This window comes from Sorex araneus, chromosome X, assembly GCF_027595985.1.
Source record: "Sorex araneus isolate mSorAra2 chromosome X, mSorAra2.pri, whole genome shotgun sequence".
Lineage (NCBI taxonomy): Eukaryota > Metazoa > Chordata > Mammalia > Eulipotyphla > Soricidae > Sorex > Sorex araneus.
In genome coordinates, this window is record NC_073313.1 from 60,096,599 (window position 1) to 60,120,619 (window position 24,021).

Genomic DNA, 24,021 nt, shown 5'->3' on the forward strand with positions numbered 1-24,021 from the left:
CTCTCTCATTTTAGGCATTATGGTTTGTGATACAGATGCATAAAGGTTATCATGTATATCCCTTTACCTGCTTTCAACACTCATTTCTTGTACAGAATGATCATTTGCAACTAGTATTGTCATAATAGACCCTCTATCTTAACTACTCTCCATCCCCCACACCCTTGTGGTAATTTCCAACCATTGACCAGTCCTCCTGGCCCGTTTTCCCTGGCCTTGTATATTAGTTTCATACTAACACAGTAATCCTTACGCTGCTTTTTAAAAAAAAATTGCAAACAAGAATGCCCTGGAAGAATATTTTATCTTATTTAACTATAGATAATATAATTAACTTTTATCCAAATATTGGGAGTTTGTTTCATTTCTTATCATTGATGGCTTTTGAATATATAAATCACTCCTGTACATATAGCCACAATCCAAGTCACATCTTGGCATTTTTTTTCTAGGGAAGTAATACTTGCCATGAGTTAAGTTATATTCATCAACAGTAGTATTAATCCACAAGAGATTTTTTTTTATCTATGATCACCTATGATCAGCTATGATAATCTTCCCATGTTTCTCAAAAAAATTGGTACCAGTCCTCAATTTTCTTTTACATGCAATTTTCTACTTTCTGTTTTCTTACAAAATGCCTCCAAATCCAGAATGTTGCTTTTTGTTTCTTTGAAATTTGCTGGACTCATTATTTACTTCTGAGTACTTCTGTACTTTCTTCCTAACATTTTACTTCTCTCTGACTGTAACCTTCCTCACTTCATAGCCTGGTATTTACTATCCTAATCATTCGAGTACACGGTTCAGGTGTGTTAAGTATGTACACGTATCTGTGCATGTCATTTCAAGAAACCTTTCCATCTTGTGAACTGAGACTTTTTCAGGGGGAGAAGTATTCAGGCCAAATTCAGCAGTACTCAGGAAAATTTCCTGGCTCTGTTCTCAGAACTGACCTCTAGCAGTGCTCGGGGACCTGCTTACGGTGCCTAAGATCAAAAGAGTGTCTGCCCGCTGCAAGTCAAGTGCTGTCCCTCTTGAAGTCTCCAGTCTCATGTTACTTAACCTCTTTCCCTGCAAAACAACCACCACACATTATCCCCAGACAACCCCCCCCCCGGTGTTTAAGTACCACTCTAATTACCTCATATACATGGAACCAGACATTATTTCTTTCTTTTTGTTATGAGCTTATTACACTTAGCATCATGACATCAAGGTCCATCTGCATTGTGTAGTGTGTCTCATAATGTCCTTCCTTCTTTAAGACTGGATAATATTCCATCATATGAATAGATACTGTTTTGCAATGTGGAAGTCACTCCAAGCTAAATTATAGTGGCATGCTGTCAAGGAGAGGTTAAAACTCAGGGAGAACAAACTAAAAATTGAGACCCATGGGTAAGGGGACACTTGTCATTTACTTGCCTAAGAGGAGGCAGTTGTCTGGAAGTTAGGAATACAGTCCCACACTGATCAAGTCAGTCTAGTTCTACTTAGAATCTATGCAATTTCAAAGTACGGATATAAATTAGAATATTAACATAAATTTCACCTTTACTTTTTATTCATTTATCTCTTCCTCTTTGAGATGCACCTGGCAGGCTCAGGGCTTAGTCCTGCCTCTTTACTCAGGAATTATTACTCCTGGCGATGCATGGGAGACCATATATGATACCAGGGATTAAACTGGGGTTGGTCGCATGCAAGGCAAGTACCCTACCTGCTGTACTATCGCTTGGGCCATAATTTCTGATTTTTGAATAACACTTTGATTTCCTCATTTGCCAATTTAGGTAAGATATTAGTGACTGATTAAAATATTGGGTAGGGCGATGGAAATTGAAAGGTAATTTTCTTACTGAAAATAGCTTCAATGAAATCAGCCGCTCATTCTCCCCGCCTTCCGAACACGAAGCACCTATGGAGCAAAAAGAACTGTTTACTATCAGGAGTGATTGTTTCTCAGACTAAGTCATAAAAGTTTATAAGAAGAAGTAAATTAACTTGCAAAAGCTTCTAGCAAAGTCAGTGTAGTATTTTTTCTTGGTCTACCCAAGGAAAACAAAAGGAGATTACTAAGCAAATTAATAAGCAAGTATTCTTCTATTTGGAAGTAGAGGCATTTATCAGCAGGATTCTATTCACACAGTGAATCTGCTAATTATAAATGAGTTCCATGTGGTGTTTAAACCATTAACAAGGTTCTTCAAAGCCTCAGATTCTGTATCCTCTTGTAGCAATGAGACTACAATCCTCAGAAAGCAGAAACAGCATTGCTTTGAAGGTGGCCTGTTAAACTGTCCATTTAATTTAGCAACTCCCTCCCTACCCAAAGAGCATAATATTCCAGGTCTTTGCCATATACACTCTGATCCAGCACAAGCAAAATCCTTGTCATGCAACAAACAGTCCTCTTCGTCCATGCACTCTTTTTCTGCATCCTCTTGTTCTGTTACACATGTCACAGAGCTCATTGTTCCTCTGAGTCGTGGTTTCCAGTAGCTGTAGGTGCTTTGACCCTTCATCTGTAGAATTTCCACACCTCTCTGCTCATCTGTGATTGCAGTGTTTGGAAGTGCTGTGTTCAGAAGACTCTCCCCTACTGTGTTGTGACATCCTCAGAAAGAGAACTGAAGTCAACTCATCTATTCATCCTTCCATTTTGCCCTACAGAACAGCTTAGATCTTGACCCAGTAGATATTAAGCAATTCTAGACAACATTTATTAGGACCAGGAAGATGAATGGCAGTGTGGCCTAAAGGAGGGTGGGGATCAAAATGCTGGGAAAGGGCCAAAGATATACTACGGTGGGTAGGGCCTTGCATGTGACCAACACAAATTTGATGCCTGGTATCCTATATGGTCCTCTGAGCCCACCAGGAGTGATTCCTCAGTACAGAGCCTGGATTAACCCCTGAACACTGTCAAGTATGGCCCCAGAAACAAACATGCTGGGAACTCTGTAGAAAGGAAGTCGAAAAATTAAGAGAAACTCTGCAGTATTTGTTAGAAGTGATGAAACCCAGAGAGGAATCGAGCAGGAAGTGGAGTAAAGAAGTAAAGCAGATGCTTGGACGTACAGTGCCATTAGAAAAGAGACAAGGGGAGGGGCGTGAAATGATGGCACATCTCTCTGGCACTTTTCATCAAATACTATTTCATCAAATACTGAAGCTTTTCTAATGTGGCCGTTCTCTTGGAACATAGTGGGGTAGAGGGAAGAAAAGTCTGTGTGAGCAGAGGAGGCCACAGACAGTCCTTACTCTGGGCTGGGCCACTAGCTTCGGCCCATCTGGCACTCATCTGCTCCCTTAGCTTCTCCTGTTTCTCATTCCCTTCCTTAATTTTGATCCAGGTCTCAACTTTGTCACCTCTTCTCGCTTCCAAATGGAATATCCATGTATACACAAGTTGTACTTGTGAGATCGTAAGGGTGCATGTGTGCATGTATGGTTCCCATTGTGTTTCTTTTTTTCTCCTTTGAAAAAACGCTCTGAGTGGCAGCATCTAGGCAACACCCCGGTGCTTCACAGAGAGAGTTGTGCAGAGGCATCTGGAGTGGTGGAGGGTCCTGCCTGGAGCACAGCTGAGCTACAAATCCCTGGTGCGCTTGCCAGCTTGCTCTCCTACTCGAAGGGGGAGCTACAACCGTGATGATGCATGGAAGTGGGACATACTATTTATTGTGACGTGAAGACAAAATGGCTTTCACACTCTCTGAGCATTCTTCCTCATGGGAGATGTGCCACTTGACGATCAAATCCTTGGGGCCATTTTTCTTAGGTGAACAGAAAATATGTGTACCTCAAAAAGCTGAGCCCTGAGTCCATGTCATGAGCCCAGGTGGCAAGTGTGGGTTCTGCCACTCAACCTAAGCTGATTTCTCTTGTCTGTCAAATAGAAATAAGGTCAGCGACCTACCACCTAGGGTTGCCCTGAGGATCAGATCACTTGCGTGTTTGAGACCCTCTGTAGAACCAGATTTCCATCTTCTAGTGGTTTCTACACTCATTCTCTCATTCGATGCTCTCAACAACATCCAAATGTTTTGATCTTCATTTAGCAGATGTAAATTGAGGAATAGAGGTGGCCTGGCCCATGCCACATGGCTACTAAGTTGGGGTCATTGAAGTTTTGTGTTTTCAAATGCATCCTTAATTAGAGCTGCCCCATGTGGCACTGTGGGTTTCACAACCTATTCATTTCTCTCATGAGTCCCCTTCGTGAGGTCTCTGAAGATGCTCTGTCTCTTTCTGAATTAGCTCTTGTTTTGTTTCCCCTCCACCCTTGCTCTTTCTGCCTCCTACGTTCCACCAGAAAAAGACTCCAGCAGCCCCGGCGAAGAAAACGAGCACCACCTTCAACATCGTGGGGACCACTTATCCCATCAACCTGGCCAAGGACACCGAGTTCACTACTATCCCCCAGGGCACTGGCGCTGCTGCTGCTGCCAGTGCAACCTCAACCCCGACGCTCATCGCTTCTCCCAAGACCACTACCTATGTGCAGGAAATCCCGGCTGAGACCAAGACCTACAACAGTGTCAGCAAGGTTGACAAAATTTCCCGCATAATCTTCCCCGTGCTCTTTGCCATTTTCAACCTGGTGTACTGGGCTACCTACGTGAACAGGGAGACAGCTATCAAGGGCATGATCCGTAAACAGTAGATAGTGGTGAGGCCACATCTAGAGCACTCTCTCCCCCAGGAGGCAACCAGGCCCCTAACCCCGGAGCTCCCCTTGATGTGTTTCAGGATCTTTGTTTTGACTTTCCACCAAGCTCTGACTCCAGTTCATATCTGAGTCTCAGTGAAAAAAGTAACAAAAAAAATTGTACTTGTCCCACGAACATTAGTGAGTGTGCCCTCATTGGAGCCGAACACTGCCATTTTTCCAGTTGGGCATATTAGCCTGCCTGTCTCCCCAGCCCACAATACTGCATGTATTCATTTGCCCTCTGCCCACTGCAGAAAGAACAGGAGACACTAGTCCCCCCAGTGGATGATTTGGCTTTTTGAGAGTTTCAAAGTAAGAAAACTGTGATTGTTTGAGGTCCAGCAATTCTAACCCAGAAGGGAGCCAGGCTGGGCTATGACATGGTCTTTCCAGCCACCCTCTTATTTAAGAACAGGGCCCACAGGCATAAGTACTAGGATCAAAGGCAAGAGCTAGTGCTAACCTATGAACAAGCCCCTCAGCCTTCTTGTTGGCTTGGAGGTTAGTTAGAAAGATTGGACCTCACCACTCTATTGTGGATGGCCAACACAGATCCAAGGGAACAAGCAATGCATCGAGATGGCTGTTGCCTGCCATGTCCAGCCTTTCAGGAAAATATGATCCTCTTGGAGTAACTTTTCTTCTGGAAAGCCTTCTTCCTCAGACTCTCTTCTTGGTATATAGATACTGAGTGATTTGAGCTCATTACCATGTGCAAACTCATCAGGAAAAGGATAAAATCTTTCTTTCTATGTATACTAAAAAGAAACAAGTAAATAAAATAAACAAATAAAAGCAAAAGGATGTAGATAAATACCTACAACAGAATTTTTTACATTTGTCACCTCCTGGACAAGGAGTCTGATACCGGATGGAGCAACAAATTTGGTGCAGGAATAAGGTTGGATTTAAAGTCTGGCTTAACAGAAAAGGTCATGACCAGATAAAAGTCCCATCAATTTTCCAGACCTTCCACAACCTGAGAATTTTACTACCCCCATGTAAGGGACCTCTGATTTTCACTGATGCCAATTCTAAGGATAAGAAATCATCCCAGTTAGTCAACTGAGTCACATAAATCAGTAACTTTATTACCAGCTTAATAATATATGATGTAAGGACCACTTGACATCATTTGTTCCTAATGTGGATAAAAGTCAATGATAACTGTAAAGGTTTTCTAAGGAAGACAAAGTGATTTTTCTAGGCTCCTTAAATGTGCCTGTAACAGAGAGTTATCACAAGCCCATTTCTGAAGGCCAAAATAATGGCAGGACTAAGAAAGAAGTCAGGTCCAGCTTGCCTCCCAGTCTCCACAGGCCTGTGGGTCCTGATGCAGTTCTGCTGTCTACCAACAGGGTTTTAGAAAGTGAAGGCATACCCAAAGAAAGCAGTTCTCCTAGTCACAGCTCAGAGGAGATTCAGAACGCTGCCCCAACTAGTAGGCCAGCATCTCCGAAAAGCCTAAGCTCCAGCCACAGGTGGCACCAACAGCAGAGCTTCCCTGCCCGGCCCTGAACAAAGCTCCAAAGGGGTCTACCATTAGCTACTGGTTGCCTTTTCACCCATCTTTCCCTCAGCCCCTGCTTTCTTGCCATAGCTGGGATAACGCATGCCAGTCCCACTATTTCAAAGCCTGTCTAGATCATTCTGTAACTAGCAGAGTGCTGTGTTGTGAATATGTGGGGTGGGGGCGGGGGGCTGTTAACGATTGTCTCATGGACTTTAATTGGACTTTTGACCTTTGCCTCTGTAGAAATTGTGTTTCCATATGCTTCTGCGCAATATTCAGTGGCTGTTTATTAAAATATTTCTGAATTGTACTTAAGACTACAGAGCCTCTGGGTCTCTCTTTACTAACCCAGACAGTACTGTGTGCTTTGGTTTCCTCCTCTACAGCTACCCTTTCTTCACATTTCTCAACACCATTGAAATACACTGGAAAGGGGGGATTCTCCAAGCAAGAGACTTATGCAGTGATGCAAAATGGAACTTGGTTGAAAATAGACCTTTCACTGAGTCAGGGGTCTCATTAGCCAATGCAGCAGAGAAGAAAACCTTTTTCTGTTGGTTGGGTTTTTGGCAGGGGCAGGGGGCTCATCCAGGGGTGCTCAGGGATGATCCTGACTCTGTGCTCAGTGATCACTTCTAGTGGGGCTCAGGGAGCCATATGGGGTTATGGGGATTGAATCCTGGTAAAACCTTAAATTGTTTCCTTTTCTAACTTCACCCACTCCCCTGAGACAGAGAAAGGCATGTTTTGCTGCGATTCGAAATCATTTTCTTTTCCATTGCTATTTCTCTCAGGCAATAATTAGTTACTAAGCAGGGGGAGTGTGCCTGCTGTATTGATCCATGTGTTGGAAAATGGACAACAGTCTTTATTTTGTAAGAAAATAATCTCAAAAAATATGCTTGAGCAAATCACCTGACTCCTAAGGGAAGCAACAAATCTCTTTGGGAGAACATTTCGAACCACATAAAAATGTTTCTGCGTGAAACAAAATCAGGGCTTTGAATAATCTGACCCTGGCACATGTTCCAGCCCTGTGGTCATCTGAAGGTAACCTGTTGCTGAAGCAATCACTAGACCCTGACCAGTTCAACATAACCCCTGAACAACCAGGTGAATGACATGAGGCAACCTTCCTAGCCAAATTCCCTGCTGTCATATATAAGTGTGGTTTCCTTGAGAGCCTTCCAGAGTTACATCGCCTTGAAAATTTGTTTCCCTAATTTTAAGGGAAAGATCAAGCTATTTCTGTCAACACTTCTGAGTGATATTTTCTAGAGTTTGAACAATACTGGAACTGGGACTGGTATCAACTGGAGTTGACTGTTTTATGGTACCTAGAGCATCAGAGCTAGATGCCTAGAAGTTCTAGACTCTCAGAAAGAGTATCTAGCACATGGGGCCAGAGAGATAGTCCAGCAGATGAGGTACTTTTTTCCATATGCCAATCCGGGTTCAATCCCTGGCATCCACACCTAGAGTGATATCTGAGTGCAAAGCCAGGAGTAAGCCCTGAACACTGCCAGGTGTAGCCCCCAAAAAATGACAAAACAGACTAACACATAGTAGGAATTAAAAATATCCTTATTGAACAAATAAATTCAAATTAGGACCAGGACTGAAAGGATCTTTATTCAGTCTGAACAGCTTCTAATTACACCAGCTCCTTTTACCTTGGGAACTCGAATCACATGATCATCAACTGGAATAAGTCTAGAGGGGGTACCCTGCTTCCTGCCTTCCTGTCAGTTTTAAGTAGCTCTGGGCTGCCTCACTTAGAGCAATTTCATACCATGGGGGAAATGTTGAGAACAATGATCTCAATCTCATCCCAGTTGTTGTGTGCTACTGAGCAAGTCCTGCCTCCCAGCCATTAGTGAAATGAGGTTGGAATGAGTTGACAGAATACTTTCCCAGCAGCCACCTTGGTGATCAACTTTGCCTCTGAGTATCACTGCATTTGGGGCCCACCACACCACACTGCATCAGTACCACAAACCCTGTTTTTGGTTACCTGCAACAACTTAGATGCATGAGAAGCTTCAATAAGGTCTAAGGAAGGACTATCAGGAAGCTAAACTGGTGTCCTGCTGTCTCTGCTACCTCTGCTTAGGGTTGTATGTGCTGATGGAATTAGAGCCTGCCTTTTAAATTAGAACTCAGTTCATGTGATTTCCATGACTGATATACTTCAATGGCATCCTACTGCACCTAAAATAGCATTTAAAATATAATCCTAGAGTTTTTTTTTATTGAATCACAATGAGATATGCAGTTATAAGGTTGTTTATGATTGGGTTTAAATTATATAATGTTTCAACACCCATATCTTCTTTGGTGTACATTTCCTACCACTAATGTCCACACAGTTTCCCTCCCAACCCCCCACCTCTGCCTGCCTCTGTGGCAGGCACTTTTCTTCTCTCTCATAACCTAGAGTTTCAAGTCCTGCTCAGCCTTATAAACCTAATGATTATGATAACATATTTGGAAATCATACCTGTGAATATCTATATAACTCATCTGCTCAATATCAAAATATATAAATATATTATATATTAATATATGTATACATTAAAACTTGGCAAAGAGCTTGAACATTTTTCCAGTGAAAAGAAAAAGAGCCAAGATATACAGGAAAAAGTGTTTAGCATCACAAAGCATTAGGTAATTATAAACAGAGAGCACAATGAGACGTCATCTCACACTATTGTCAGTGGAAATCGCTAAAATGACAAGAGATGAGGAGGGTTGGTAGGTAACAGAGGAAACAGAACTCATGCCATTGGTGGGAACGTAAACTGGCATAACCATAAGAGAAAACAATATGGTGGTTCAGAAAAAAAACTAAAATCAAACTATGTGATCCAGCTGCTCCACTTCTGGGGATATGTATCTGAAGGAAATAAAACCACAACTCAAAGATATGGCTGCACATCCAAGATCCTTACAGCATTATTTATTAGAGCCAATCTATGAAAATAACCTGCCAACAGATGAATGGATGAAGTGCTGTCTGCTACGATGCTTCAGTCAGTGTTGTTTCTGTTGCATGGCCCCCACAGGCTCCACAGTTAGCCTGGGTGTGTAAGGTTTGTGCAACTGCACTCTCTGAAATTTTTCTGATGATGAAACTCCTAAGGGGATGTTTCTCAGAACTTCTCATGAAGCAATGCTTGAATACACAATGAAATATTTTTCAGTCATTAAAAGAATAAAATATTACCATTTGCAGCAATGATTATGAGGCTTAAAGGTATTATGCTAAGTCAGATAAATCAAATACAATATGATACCACTTAAATGTGGCATCTAAACAACAACAATACAAATAAAGCCATAGATGTAGAGAAGAGATGTGCACTTGCCAGAAGTAGGTGGATTGTGGGGACAGTGGGTAAAGTGTCAAGGGTAGAGATAGAGAGATAGGAAAAGGAGTAAGGCGCTTGCCTGGCATGTGGCTGTCCCTGGTTTGATCCCCAGCACTGTGTACAGTTCCCCAAATACCACCAGGAGTGACCCTTAAGCACAGCCAGGAATAAGCCACCCAGTTAGACCTAACCATCCTCCCTGTCCAAAATAGTGTCAAGGCTACAGAATGAGAGAGAATGCTCACAGTGCAGCACATATACTTGGCATGTGGAAGGCTCAGGTTTGTTCCCTAGCACTTCCTAGTCCCCTAAGTATGTCAGATGTGAAGAAGGAGGAGGAGGAGGAAGAGGAGGAGGAGGAGGAAAAGGAGGAGGAGGAGAAGAAGAAGAAGAAGAAGAAGAAGAAGAAGAAGAAGAAGAAGAAGAAGAAGAAGAAGAAGAAGAAGAAGGAGGAGGAGGAGGAGGAGGAGGAGGAGGAGGAGGAGGAGGAGGAGGAGGAGGAGGAGGAGGAGGAGGAGGAGGAGGAGGAGGAGGAGGGAGGGGAGGGAGGGGAGGGGGAGGGGGGAGGAGGAGGTGGAGAAAGAAAGAAAGAAAGAAAGAAAGAAAGAAAGAAAGAAAGAAAGAAAGAAAGAAAGAAAGAAAGAAAGAAAGAAAGAAAGAAAGAAAGAAAGAAAGAAAGAAAGAAAGAAAGAAAGAAAGAAAGAAAGAAAGAAAGAAAGAAAAGATTCAAAAGTACACATGACCAGTTATAGAATAAGTCCAGGCCACATAATATACAGCATGGTGAGAGTTAATAGCACTGTATTGTATATTTGGAAGTTGGTAAAAGGAAATTTGGTTTAAATAAAATATATTTTGGAAACTATGCAAGATGATAGCTATTATGAAACTGAAATCATAGAGTAAAAACAATAACCATCTATTACTTTCATGGGCCAGAATCATGAACGTGCTTGTGTTGGTTGCATACATAATGCCAAGGACCTCAAATAAGAAGGCTCAAACAAATGGAGTCACTTAATTAACCAAAGTATCTGGGGCGAGAGGATCTGATTCTGAGGTCCATTTGGTAACATGCAGGTATATTAGCGATATGCAAGCATATTAGTTACCAAGATTTGTCCTAGTCATCAAAAAATGTTGGCTAACAATATGGAAAAAAACAGAGTGCTCCAAAACAGATGACTGGTTAAAGAAACTCAGGTATATCTACACAATGGAATACTATGTAGCTGTCAGAAAACATAAAGTCATGAAATTTGCATATAAGTGGATCAACATGGAAAGTATCATGCTGAGTGAAATGAGTCAGAAAGAAAGAGACAGACATAGAAAGATTGCACTGATGTGGAATATAAAGTAGCTGAGAGGTACAAGCTTACAATGATGCAATTTCTGGCAGATATTTCTCTGGACTTAGTTACTAAAATACTAAAATACAGAAAACCATGCAGCCGCTAGTGCAGCCACTCGACCTCATATCTCTATGAGGAAGAGATTTGAGGAATTATCAAATGCTTCCTTTTCAGCAGGTCAGCTTTAGGGGGGAAAAACTCCAAACAATAATAGTTAGTTTTTTGTTGAAATATTTAATGTACTCAAAGTAAAGTGAAATTTACCAGTTACACAGGCGGGGTGGGTGGGCTGGGGAGGTGGGGGGAGGGGGGAGGTATACTGTGATTCTTGGTGGTGGAATATGAGCACTGGTGAAGGGATGGGTGTTCGAGCATTGTATAACTGAGACAAAACTGAAAGCTTTGTAACTTTAAATTTTAAAAAATGTTGGCTAAACTAAGATGAAGAGGCAGAAGAGGCCACCAGATAATATGGGTTCTATGAGAACCAGGTGGAAACAGCAAGGAATTTTTTGTTCTAGCCTGGAATGTAGCTGCATTCTTTTGGTTACAAGAGTCACCTTGCTCAGGTACTATGAATATTCAAGAGGAAGAGCATGGACTTCACCTCTTAATCCAAGAAATTATCAAGAATTTTCAGATGTTTGTAAAAACCAACACATCTCCTTTATGTGTTAACTATAAAATTGATAACTCTATCCTAGTTCACTAACATCAAATTGAACATAAAGTGGAAATGTGAGTATTCAATCTACACAATCCTTCCTTTGGTTATTCCTTAGTAAAGAGAAGCTTCGTTTGCCCAGATATCCAAGACAAAAATCTGGATGGGCTTGGTCAATGGCGGTCTCACGCCCACAGCCAGTGTATCCTGACAATTTTACATGTTCATCTTTTAATATAAATACTAGCTTATTCCCTCTACATCCAACACCAGTTCCAAAGCCAAGCCTCCCTATTTTAACTGCAGAGCTGTAAGATGCAATCCACACCATATCATATGTATGTTTAATATCCTTCATGGTATCCCACTGTACCTAAATAAAATCCAAAACCCTCCTCAGTCTTAAATGTCATCCTCAGTCTCCTGGTACATGATGTCTGCATTTCACTCAAAGTCATAGCAATTCTAGATCAAGTGGGGGCTGGAGAGAGAGTACAGAAGGTAAGGCATGCTTGCCATGTATGGTGCTACATGTGGTCTCTTGAACTCCATTACTGAGAACTGAGTACTGCAAGGTGTGTCCCCAAAACAAATGAACAAACATCTCCATCAAGTACCAATATGTCTCAGAACCTTTAATCATGTTTCCTCAGCCTCAAATATTCTTTACTTTTTACACTTCATCTCAACTCCAACTCATTCCTTAGTTCTCACATGAATCTTCACATCTCTCTGCCTTGTCCTCAGGACAGAGCAGCTGTGTATTGACTTCCACTGCACTTTGTATTGCTCACATTATTCAAAACATAACAGTTTCATTGCAATACTAGATTAATGAAAGAGCTGTTGTGTGACCCCATTTTCTATGGTCAAATATAGAGCCCAAATGCAGCTAATACTTATTGAGTAAAAACAACAACAACCACCTTCCAATTTGGACTTTAATGGGAGATTCAGAATTTGCCAGGCAAAGAGGGGAAGGTCATTCAAGATGGATGTATACAGACCTTGAAGTGAAGGAAAGGCATGAGTCTTAATTATTTGTCCTTTCTAGACACTTTATCTATTAAGATGAATATTGAGAATCTCTTGACCAAAGAGGGAGTGTGGGAGATAATCTTATCATCTCCTTGGAAACGTCTTGCAAGCTATCATCTTGTTAACTTGTCACTCCAGGAAGTTAACTTCTTTTTTTCTTTGTTTTTAATTTTTAAAATTTTATTGAATTACTGCGAGATGGTTACAAGCTTTCATGTTTGGGTTACAATTACACAATGATCAAACACCCATCCTTCCAACAGTGCACATTCCCCACCCCCAATATCCCCGGTAAACTCCCCCTTTTCCACCCTCCCCCTGCCTCCATGGCAGACAATATTCCCCATACTCTCTCTACTTTGGGGCATTATGACTTGCAACACAAACACTGAGAGGTCATCATGTTTGATCCATTATCTACTTTCAGCACACATCTCCCATCCCAACTGATTCCTCCAGCCATCATTTTCTTAGTGATCCCTTCTCTATTCCATCTGCCTTCTCCCCTCCGCTCATGAAGCAGGCTTCCAGTTATGGGGCAATCCTCCTGGCCCTTGTATCTACTGTCCTTGGGTGTCAGCCTCATGTGATGTTATTCTGTATGCCACAGATGAGTGCAGTCCCAGAAGGTTAACTTTTATAGAAAGATGAGAATAGCACAGGAGAGCTGATTTGAGGAAAGTCACTTGGTGGCTCCTTGGCTTGGTGGCTCCATTCTGGGTAAAATTCCTACATAACAAAGACTTAAGAGTTTCCCATTATGTGGCTGCTCTCCAGCAACAAGCCCAACAAGCACATTCCTTCACACTAATCTGTAGCCTACAAACCCATTCTCGGATCAGTATTGAGTTTAACGGAATATACGGGAGTCAATAAAGGACAGTAGTGCACTGACATATTCTGATACATATGTCTCAGGGTTTTTCTTTCAGTTTCAAGACAACATTTGATGCTGCACCAGTGTAGGGACTTTCTAAAAATCAGCATTCCAGGGACCAGAAAGATAGTACACGGTGACCCAGCTTCAGTCCCCAACACCATGTATGGTTCTCCAAGCATGGCCAGAACTCATCTTGAGTGCAGTCAGGAGTTAGTCCTGAGCACAGCTAGATGTGATCACCAAACAAGCAAGCCCCAAAAATGTATTAAACCCTAGATATTATACACAGATCTATAAAATATATTGAAGAAAACATAGAAACTAGTTAATGGTATTGGTAAGTTCAGTGCTTCAACTTTACTGAAAAGAAAAATAAAAGCAAAAATAAACAAATGGGATTCCATCCAACTGAAGAATGGCACTGTGGAAATAAACTGTCTTTTAAATAAAAGGACAAAGACAACCTAGTTAATGATTTATCTGACAAGTAGCTAATGTTTAAGATATATGTATCTATATCTCAATATATACATAGATAGGTATATATTAGCATTTCTAAAACTCAACAACAAAGAACACCCCTTGTGGAAAAAGCTGAACACAGATAGATGACCAACAGGCACACTAAACAATGGTAATCTTTACTTGTTATGGAAGAAATTCAAATCAAAACAGCAGTTAGATCACTTCACACCAGTAAAAATGGCCTATGTCACTCAGAAATATTAAGAGCTGAAAGAAATGGAACGCTTGTTTGCTGTTGGTAGGAATGTAAGCTTGTTCAGCCCTTATAGAAACATTATGGCGAACTCTCTAAAATATGGGTAACAGAGCAACAGTACAGCAGGTAGGACATTTGATTAACACATGGCCGACCCAGGTTTGACCCCCGGCATCCCATATGGTCTCTTGAGAACCACCAGCAGTAATTTCTGAGTGCAGAGCCAGGAATAACCCTGAGTGTTGTTGGGTGTGGCTCGAAAACAAACAAAAACTAAAATCTCGTCAGATGATATCTCTTAAGCTGAAAGTACAAACCTAGCATGATGGGTGTTCATGCTCACTATTCAGCACAGGCTGTGCTCCTGAGCACTGTCAGTATAGCCCGGGTGGCTCCCAGTATCACTGGTCATGAGCTCTACTGAATCTTTTGACCCTATCATTGAACCCTCATGCCCACGAAGCAAGTAGATATAACTGGGTATGGTCCTAAATAAAGCTCACGAGCATCACTAAAGAAACAACCCCCAAAATTAAATTAAAAAAAAAAGAAATTATTCCTGAGTGATAGTGCAGTGGGGAGTGTGTTTGCCTTGCATGCAACCCACCTGTGTTTGATGCCCAGTATACCACATATGGTCCCCTGAGCATGTCTAGGAGTGATTCCTGCATGCAAAGCCAGGAGTAACACCTGACAAGACAAAACAAATAACAACAACAAAAGAAATGTTATGTTAGCCAACAATTTCACTCCTAGGCAACTATCACAAAAATAAACCACACAAAAACTAAGTCTAAAAGATTTATGCACACCTATTTAATTGCAGTTCCATTTCCTATAGTCAAGCTCTAAAAACAATCCAAGTATCAAATGACAGAAGAGTGGGTAAAGAAGTTGTAATTTGGGAAATGGAGCAATAGTACAGTGGATAGAACACTTTCCTTGCATGTGACTGACCAGGGTTCAATCCCTTCTAGGAGTGATTCCTGAGCAATGAGCCAGGAGTAAGCACCTCCAGGTGGCCCAAAATTTAAAAAAAATAAATATGGTATCTAAATTAACAAAGTTATAGGTAAGTTTTACAATTATTTTTGTGTATTAGATATTAACCCTTTGTTATATGAGTGCTAGGCAGATATTTTTCCCAGTCTGTGGATGTTTTTTATTCTGGTCATTGTTTCTTTCATGGTACAGAAGCTTCTTCATGTTATATAGTTTCACTTGTTTATTTTTGCTTCCATTTGCTTGGCCAAAGGCACTGCTGAATCACTGAAGATACTTCTGGATTCAACGTCATGAAGAGTTCTGTCTATGTTTTCTCCAACACAATTCATGGATTTAGGTCTGAGACTGAGATCTTTAATACATTTTGATTTGAGTTTTTGCATGGAGTGATATGGTGGTCACAGTTCAGTTTTTAACAAATGCCCAAACAGTTTTTCCAAAAACGTTTGTTTAAGAGATCTTCCTTGCTCCACATCATGATGTTAGCTCCTTTGTCAAGACTAGCTGACCATATACCTAAGGATCTGTCTCTGGGATCTCAATTTAATTACATTAGTCTCAATGAGAGATGTTACTGGTGCCCACTCAAACAAATCGATGAGCATGGGATGACAGTGACAGTGACAGTCTGAGAGTCTGTTTATTCCCCTAAATAGTTAATTTATACTTTTCTTTTTATTTTTTTATTAATGAGTCACTGTGAGAGTGCAGTTACAGAGTTTCGTGCCTGTGTTACAGTCATACAATACTCGAGTACCCATCCCTCAACCAGTGCCCATTCTCCTGAATCAATGGCCCCAGGGTCCCTCCCTCCCCACCCCGTGCTATCCGCCCTCCGCCCCGCCTCCATCCCCCCAGCCCCTATACAGGGAATTCCTTAGTGTTCTCTCTCTCCTTTTGGGTGTTAAGGTTTGAATGGAGATGCTGGGTAGCTATCCTGTTCAATCTATAGTCTGCTTTCAACCTGCCTCTCTTATCCTGAGTGGATCCTCCACTGCACTTTTGTTGGTGTTCCCATCTCTGTCTGAGCTGCCCTCTCCCCCAGCATGTGAGGTCAGCTGCCAAGCTGTGGAACAGGCCTCCTGGTACTTATTGCTACTAATCTATTTTATATTCCACAAATGAGTGTGATTTTTCTGTGTCTGTCTCTTTCTTTCCGACTCATTTCACTTAGCATGATACTTTCCATGTTGATCCACATATGCAAAGTTCATGACTTCATCCTTTCTGACAGCTGCATTGTATTCCATTGTTTGTAGATGTACCAAAGTTTCTTTAACCAGTCATCTGTTCTCAGGCATTCGGGTTTATTCCAGATACTGGCTATTGTAAACAGTGCTGTGATGAATATACAGGTGCAGATGTCATTTTGACTATACTTTTTTTGCCTCTCCGGGATATATTCCCAAAAGTGGTATTGCTGGGTCAAATGGGAGCTCGATTTCTAATTTTTTGATAAGCGACCATATTGTTTTCCAAAAGGGCTGAACCAGTTGGCATTCCCACCAGCAGTGTAGAAGGGTCCCTTTCTCCCCACATCCTCTCCAACGGCGGTTGCTTTTGTTCTTTTGGATGTGAGCCATTCTCTGTGGTTTAAGGTGCTATCTCATAGTTGTTTTGATCTGCATCTCTCTGATGATTAGTGATGAAGGACATTTTTTCATGTGCCTTTTAGCCATTCATATTTCTTCCTTGGGAAAAATTCTGTTCATTTCTTCACCTCATTTTTTGATGGAGTTGGATGTTTTCTTTTTGTAGAGGTCAATCAGTGCCTTGTATACCCTTGATATAAACCCCTTATCAGATGGGTACTGGGGGAATATCCTTTCCCATTCTGTGATTGCCTTTGTAATCTGGTCACTGTATGTTTTGGGGTGCAGAAGCTTCTTAGTTTAATATAGTCCCATTTGTTTATTTCTGTTTCTACTTGATTGCTTAGTTCTGTGTCATCTTTGAAGATACCATTGGCTTCAATATTGTGGAGGGAATTTCCTACCTTGTCTTCAATGTACCTTATGGATTGTGGTCTGATGTTGAGGTCTTTAATCCATTTTGATATGACTTTTGTGCATGGTGTTAGGTGAAGGTCTAAGCCCATTTTTTTGTATGTGGTTGTCCAGGTATGCCAGCACCATTTGTTGAAAAGGCTTTCCTTGTTACACTTCACATTTCTTGCTCCTTTATCAAAGATCATTCATTTGGGATTGTGTGTAAGGATAGTCAACCCTGTTCCATTTGTCTGTGGCTCTGCCTTTGTTCCAGTACCATTTTGTTTTAATTGTTACCGCTTTGTAGTAAAGTTTGAGGTTGGGGAGGGTGATGCCTCCTATCGTCTTTTTCCCAAGAATTGCTTTAGCTATTAGTTTATTGTTCCATATGAATTTCAGGAGTGTTTGATCTATTTCTTTGAAGAAATTCATGTATATCCTTATAGGGATCGCATTGAATCTGTATAGTGCTTTGGGGAGTATTGCCATTTTGACAATGTTAAGTCTTCCTATCCATGAGCACGGAATGTGTTTCCATTTCCTCATGTCCTCTTGTATTTTGTTGAGTAGCATTTTATAGTTTTCCTTGTATTGATCCTTTACTTCCTTAGTAAGGCTGATGATTCCTAGGTACTTGATATTCTGGAGCACAATTGTGAATAGGATTTTTTTAATGTCACTTTCCTCTGACTCACTATTTGCATATAGGAAGGCCATGGATTTTTGGGTACTGATTTTATAGCCTGCAACTTTGCTGTACAAGTCTATTGTTTCTAGGAGTTTCTTAGTGGAGATTTTAGGGTTTTCTGGGTATAGAATCATGTCATCTGCAAATAGTGAGAGCTTGAATTCTTCCTTTCCTCTCTGAATACCCTTAATGTCTTTTTCTTGCCTAATTGCTATTTCAAGTACCTCCAGCACTATGTTGAACAGAAGTAGTGAGAGTGGGCATCCTTGTCTTGTCCCTGATCTTAGAGGGAAGGCCCTTAGTTTTTCTCCATTGAGGATAATGCTTGCCATGGGTTTGTGGTAGGTGGCTTCAACTATCTTGAGGAAAGTTCCTTCTAAGCCTATTTTGGTGAGAGTTTTCATCATACATGAGTGTTGGATCTTGTCAAATGCTGCATCTATTGAAATGGTCATATGGTTTTTATTTTTACTTTTGCTGATATGATGGATTATGTTGATTGATTTCCGAATGTTAAACTATCCTTGAATCCCCGGGATAAATCCTACTTGATCGTGATGTATGATTTTTTTTATGAGTTGCTGGATTCTATTTTCTATTTGCTAGTATTTTGTTGAGAATCTTCGCATCCATGCTCATCAGGGATATTGGCCTTTTGTTTTCTTTGTTAGTGGTATCTTTGTTTGCTTTTGGTATTAAGGAGTTATGAGCTTCATAAAAACTGTTTGGTAGAGTCCCTGTTTCTTCAATTTCCTTGAATAACTTGAAGAGAACTGGCAACAGGTCCTCTTTAAATATTTGGAAGAATTTGCTAGTGAATACGTCCGGGCCTGGGATTTTGCTTTTGGGAAGACGTTTGATAACAGTTTCAATTTCCTTGATACTAATGGGTCTATTCAGGTATTCCAATTCATCTTGATTCAGTTTTGGGAGATTGTAGGAATCAAGGAATTTGTCCATTTCTTTTAGGTTATCTTGTTTCATGGAATAGAGATTTTCAAAGTAGTCTCTTATGATCTTTTGAATTTCTTTGGTTTCTGTTGTGATATCCCCGTTTTCATTTCTGATTCGGTTTATTAGGGTTCTCTCTCTTTCTCTGTGAGTCTTGATAGCGGTTTATTAATATTGTTTATTTTCTCAAAGAACCAGCTTTTTGTTTTATTGATCTTTCAGATTGTTTTTTTTTTTTTGGTTTCCAAATCGCTAATTTCTGCTCTAAGTTTTATTATTTCTATCCTTCGGTCTGGCTTGGGTTCCTTTTGCTTGTCCTTTTCTAAGATCTTGAGCTGTGAAGTCAAGCTCTCTATATAGGCCCTTTCCTCCCTCCTGAGGAATGTTTGCAGGGCTATAAATTTTCCCCTTAACAGAGCTTTAGCCGTGTCCCATAGGTTCTAGTAGCTTGTGTCTTAATTCTCATTTGTTTCGAGGTATCTTTTGATCTCTTCCTTGATTTCCTTTTTGACCCACTTGTTGTTCAACAGGGAGTTGTTTAATGTCCAGGTGTTCAATTTGGTGTTCCGTGTCTGTGTGTGCTTAGCTTCTATTTTCAGTGCATCATGGTCTGAGAAGATGGTTGATACAATTTCTATCCTGCTGATTCTGTTGAGGTATGTTTTGTGACCCAGCACGTGGTCTATTTTGGAAAATGTTCCATGTGCACTGGAGAAAAAATGTATATTCTTTCTTTTTGGGGTGTAAAGCCCCGTATAGGTCTATAAGCCCTCTCTCTTCTATTTCTTCCTTCAGGGCAAATTGTTTCCTTGCTGAGTTTTGGTCTTGTTGATCTATCCAGAGGTGATAAGGCGCTGTTGAAGTCTCCGACTACTATTGTGGTGCTAGTTATGTCCTCCTTAAAGTCTGTTAGAAGTTGTTTTAAATATTTAGCTGGTCGCTCATTAGGTGCATAAACGTTTAAGAGTGTGATTTCTTCCTGTTGTACATATCCCTTGATGAATAGAAAATGACCGTCACTGTCCCTTCTAATCTTTTTCAGCCTGAAATCTATGTTGTTAGATACTCATATAGCCACTCCAGCTTTTTTGAGGGAGTTGTTTGCTTGTAGGATTGTTTTTCCATCCTTTGACTTTGAGCCTGTGTTTGCTCTGACTGTTCAGGTGTGTTTCTTGTAGTCAGCAGAAAGTTGGGTTTAATTTTCAAATCCATTTTGCTACTCTGTGTCTCTTGACTGGTGCATTTAGACTATTGACATTGAGCGAGATTATTGTCATGGGGTTATATGCCATCTTTCTGTACGGTTTGCTGTTCTTGTTAGGATTTTTACTTTGTCTTACAGCAGCCCCTTTAGACCTTCTTTTAAGTTTGGTTTTGAGTCTATGAAGTTCCTGAGTTATTGTTTAACTGTGAAATAGTGTATGGTTCCTTCGAGTTTAAGTAAGAGTTTAGCCGGATAGAGTAACCTTGGTGAGGCGCTCATTTCGTTGAGCTTTTTCACTATATCCCACCATTGTCTTGATGCTTGGAAGGTTTCCTCTGATAGGTCTGCTGTAAATCTAAGGGGTGCTCCTTTGTATGTGATTTCCTTCTTTAACCTTGCTGCTTGCAGGATTGTGTCTTTATCCGCGGCATCCATCATTGTAACTATGATATGACTTGGAGTTTTTTTGTTAGGGTCTCTTTTAGCTTGCACCCTTCAGTCTCCTTGGATCTGGATGCCCGCATTCTCCAGCTCTGGGAATTTTTTAGCAATGATGTCTTTAACTGTGTTTTTTTTTTCCTTGGGATTGGTTCCCTCTGCTTCTGGTACTCCAATGATTCTTATGTTGTTTCTTTTGAGGTCATCCCCTAGGACTCTGATTCACCCTACAGCCATTTTGAGGTCTTTTGCAGTTATTTGTTGTTGTCTGTAAGCTTTGTGAAGCTCATTTTCAAGCTCACTGATTCTGTCTTCTGCTGCAGTCATTCTACTGTTGAGGGCTACTACTGAGCTTTTTAGTTCATCTATGGATTCCTTTAATTGTGTCACTTCTGTTCGTAGCTTTGAAAGTTCTGCTCTCATTTCTTCCTGTATTTTCTTGGTGGTCCGTTCCAAGGCTGTGTTCATATCCTCCCTTAGTTTATTGGTTGTCCGTTCCATGGTTGCTTTGAGTTCCTCGACCATCTTCACAACTTCTTCTTGAATTCTTTATCTGAGAGGACTCTATACTTGTGGGTGACCTCTCTTGAGGCTTCTGGAATCTCTTCATTTTCTATTTTTGATGGGTAGTATTGATGTTTCTTCATGTTGTTATGGAATGATAGAGGTGAAACCTTTTGATTCTCTATCACTATTCCCTCTTGAGATAGGAGAGGCTTCTAGGTGAGATATACCGATGATGGTATTCTTTTCTCCCTTCTCGAATAGTTCCTTACATTACTGTGCTCTTCCTAGTTTATGTAGGGCTTCTAGTCAAGACTTGTGGCTATGATCAGGTTATGAAGGCTTTGTGTACCTTCTTGTATTCCTGAACTGTTTCTGGAATTAGAATGCGTTAATGGCTTATTGGAATATAGTGATTGAGATGGCCAGGTTGTTCTTCGAATAAATAGGTCATACAGATTGTGACCTACGTGTGCAGTATAGAAAAAGGGGAAAAAATAACTGCGGCCGCTCCAGAAGAAGACCACGCCCCCTTTTGAGGCCACTCCCCCTGATGTAGAGGACACTCACCCACCAGCCAAAGGGGAGGTCCCCAGGATTACCTGGGTTAGGGGAGTTACCTGGGGGGGAGTGGTTGGTTACCATGACGTGTGGAGCGGCAGGCGGAGGAGGGAGTCCCCAAGCCCTGGTTGTCCCCCAGGCTGGGCGGAGCCGATGTGAGAGTTCTTCCAGAGGGGCGCGAAGAGGACAGAGCGATCTGGGTCCAAGTTACCTGGAGGAGGGAGTGGTTGGTTACAACGGCGTGTGGAGAGGCAGGCGGCGGAAGGAGGGGGTCCCCAAGCCCTGGCCCTCACCCAGGCTGGGCGGAGCCGGCTCCGCCCAGCCTGGGTGAGGGCCAGGGCTTGGGGACCCCGCGTGAGAGTTCTTCCAGAGGGGCAGGGAGAGGACAGAGTGATCTGGGTCCAAGGTACCTGGCCGGGGGGGGGCATACTTTTCTTTTTTATGTCACCTTTTTTTATGTCACATTTTCTTTAACTGGTCCCCATGGAATTGATATTTTTGAGGCACAGTTGTGAATAGGAGGGGTTATTCCCCCTCTCTTCTATTTTACTATTTTCATATATGATTTTTATGGATTTCTGCATGTTTATTTTGTAGTTTGACATGTACAAGTACTGTACAAGTACATCTACTGTACAAGCTTACTATTTCTAGGGAAAATTATCAGCTAATCAATAAATGAGGGCAAAAGATAGACAGATATTTCCTCAAAGAAGATACAGAGATGGCCAATAGATATATGAGAAAAAACTGCTCTGCATTATTGATCATCAAGGAAATGCAAACCATAAAAATGAGATATTACCATGTACCAACGATATTTGCATACATTAAAAGGACAAAACAACCTGATGAAGGGAAAATGTAACCCTCAACCACCACAAGTTGGAATGTTGGCTGGTTTAGCCATTGGGAAAAAAAATATGAACACTTCTCAATATGGAAGAATTTAGCTTCCAAATGACCCAGCAATTCTACTTCTGGGAATACACTCCAAGTATCCAAAAACTATTCTGAAAAGATATTTGTCCTTGTATAGTCATTGCAGCACTCTTCATAATAGCCCCAAGTCTGGAAACAACCTGAGTGTCCAAGAACATGAGTGGCTAAAGAAACTGTGGTATATTTACACAAAGAAATACTACTCAGTTACAAGAAGAATCATGAAATTTGCCACTATGTGCATGGAACTGAAGGGTTCCATGTTAATTGAAATCAGCCAGAAGCAGAGAGACAGATATAGAATGATCTATTACACATGAGGGATATAAAGAAGCATAATAACGGAATAATATAAGGCCAAAAGCAACAGAATCTAAAATTTTGTCTACAGAATGGATCTCAACATGATGGTAAGATGTAGAGGGGGATGGAGTAGTACTTGAGAAGGGGGAAGGAGGTGAGGGAAAACACTGAGACTATGGTGAAAGTGAAATAGACACTGGTGGGTGGTGTGGTGTTGGAGTATTATATACATAAGACCATATTATTGACAGCACAGTAAGCTTGTAAATCATGTTTAATAAATTTTTTAAAATTTAGTACAGAAATTTTAGTATATACGTAATAAATACTATTTGGCTAAAAGGAAAGATGACGTCTTGACTTGCTCCGGCATGAATAGAACTAGATTATCATGCTAAGTAAAATAAGTTGGAAGAATAAAGACAGATACCAGACGACCTCGCTCTTGTGACATATGAAAATAAACTTTTTAGACCCTTACCACAGAACTGAGATAATCAAGGTGGGGAGTTAACTGAAAGGGTCCTAGGCTGAAAAGACACTTGATGTATATTTGCACTTCAGTGATGGATGTGGTATACCACCCCTAAGACATGTATTTATTCATAGTCTTGTAAGCTAATGGTTCGAGCGGGCACCAGTAACATCTCTCATTGAGACTTATTGTTACTGTTTTTGGCATATCCAATACACACAGGTAGCTTGCCAGGCTCTCCTGTGCGGGCTCCATACTCTCAGTAGCTTGCCGGGCTCTCCGAGAGGGGCAGAGGAATCAAACACGGGTTGGCCACGTAAAAGGCGAACTCCCAAATGCTGTGCTATCGTTCCAGCCCAAGCTAATGGTACATCAATAAAAACATCCAATAAAACACTAACTGCAAAGAATTAATTGGAAAACTTACATGAAATCATTAGACTTCCTGATGTTTAAAAAGTATAAGTACCAAATCTGGAGAATATTTGTACAATAATAGTCAAAACTTGCATATTGAAGGCATATAATAAACTTATATAAACCAAAAGGTAAAAGAAACAAGCTGTGACAGAAAAAAAATGAAGAGGGGCCAGAGCGATAGCACAGCGGGTAGGGCGTTTGCCTTGCACGCGGCCAACCCGGGTTCAATCCCTGGCAGCCCATATGGTCCCCCAAGCACCACCAGGAGTAATTCCTGAGT

General features: G+C 41.1%; 1 protein-coding gene across 1 annotated transcript in view; it reads left to right on the forward strand.

Annotated features, from left to right (window-relative positions):
* The window catches only part of GABRA3 (gamma-aminobutyric acid type A receptor subunit alpha3), a 230,157-nt gene extending 223,604 nt beyond the window's left edge, over positions 1-6,553 (forward strand). Inside the window, exon 11 of the mRNA XM_055122007.1 lies at positions 4,322-6,553. Coding sequence (XP_054977982.1) covers positions 4,322-4,672 — 351 coding nt within the window. The 3' untranslated portion in view covers positions 4,673-6,553. The remainder of the gene's footprint in view (positions 1-4,321) is intronic.
* The last annotated feature ends 17,468 nt before the right edge of the window (positions 6,554-24,021 follow it).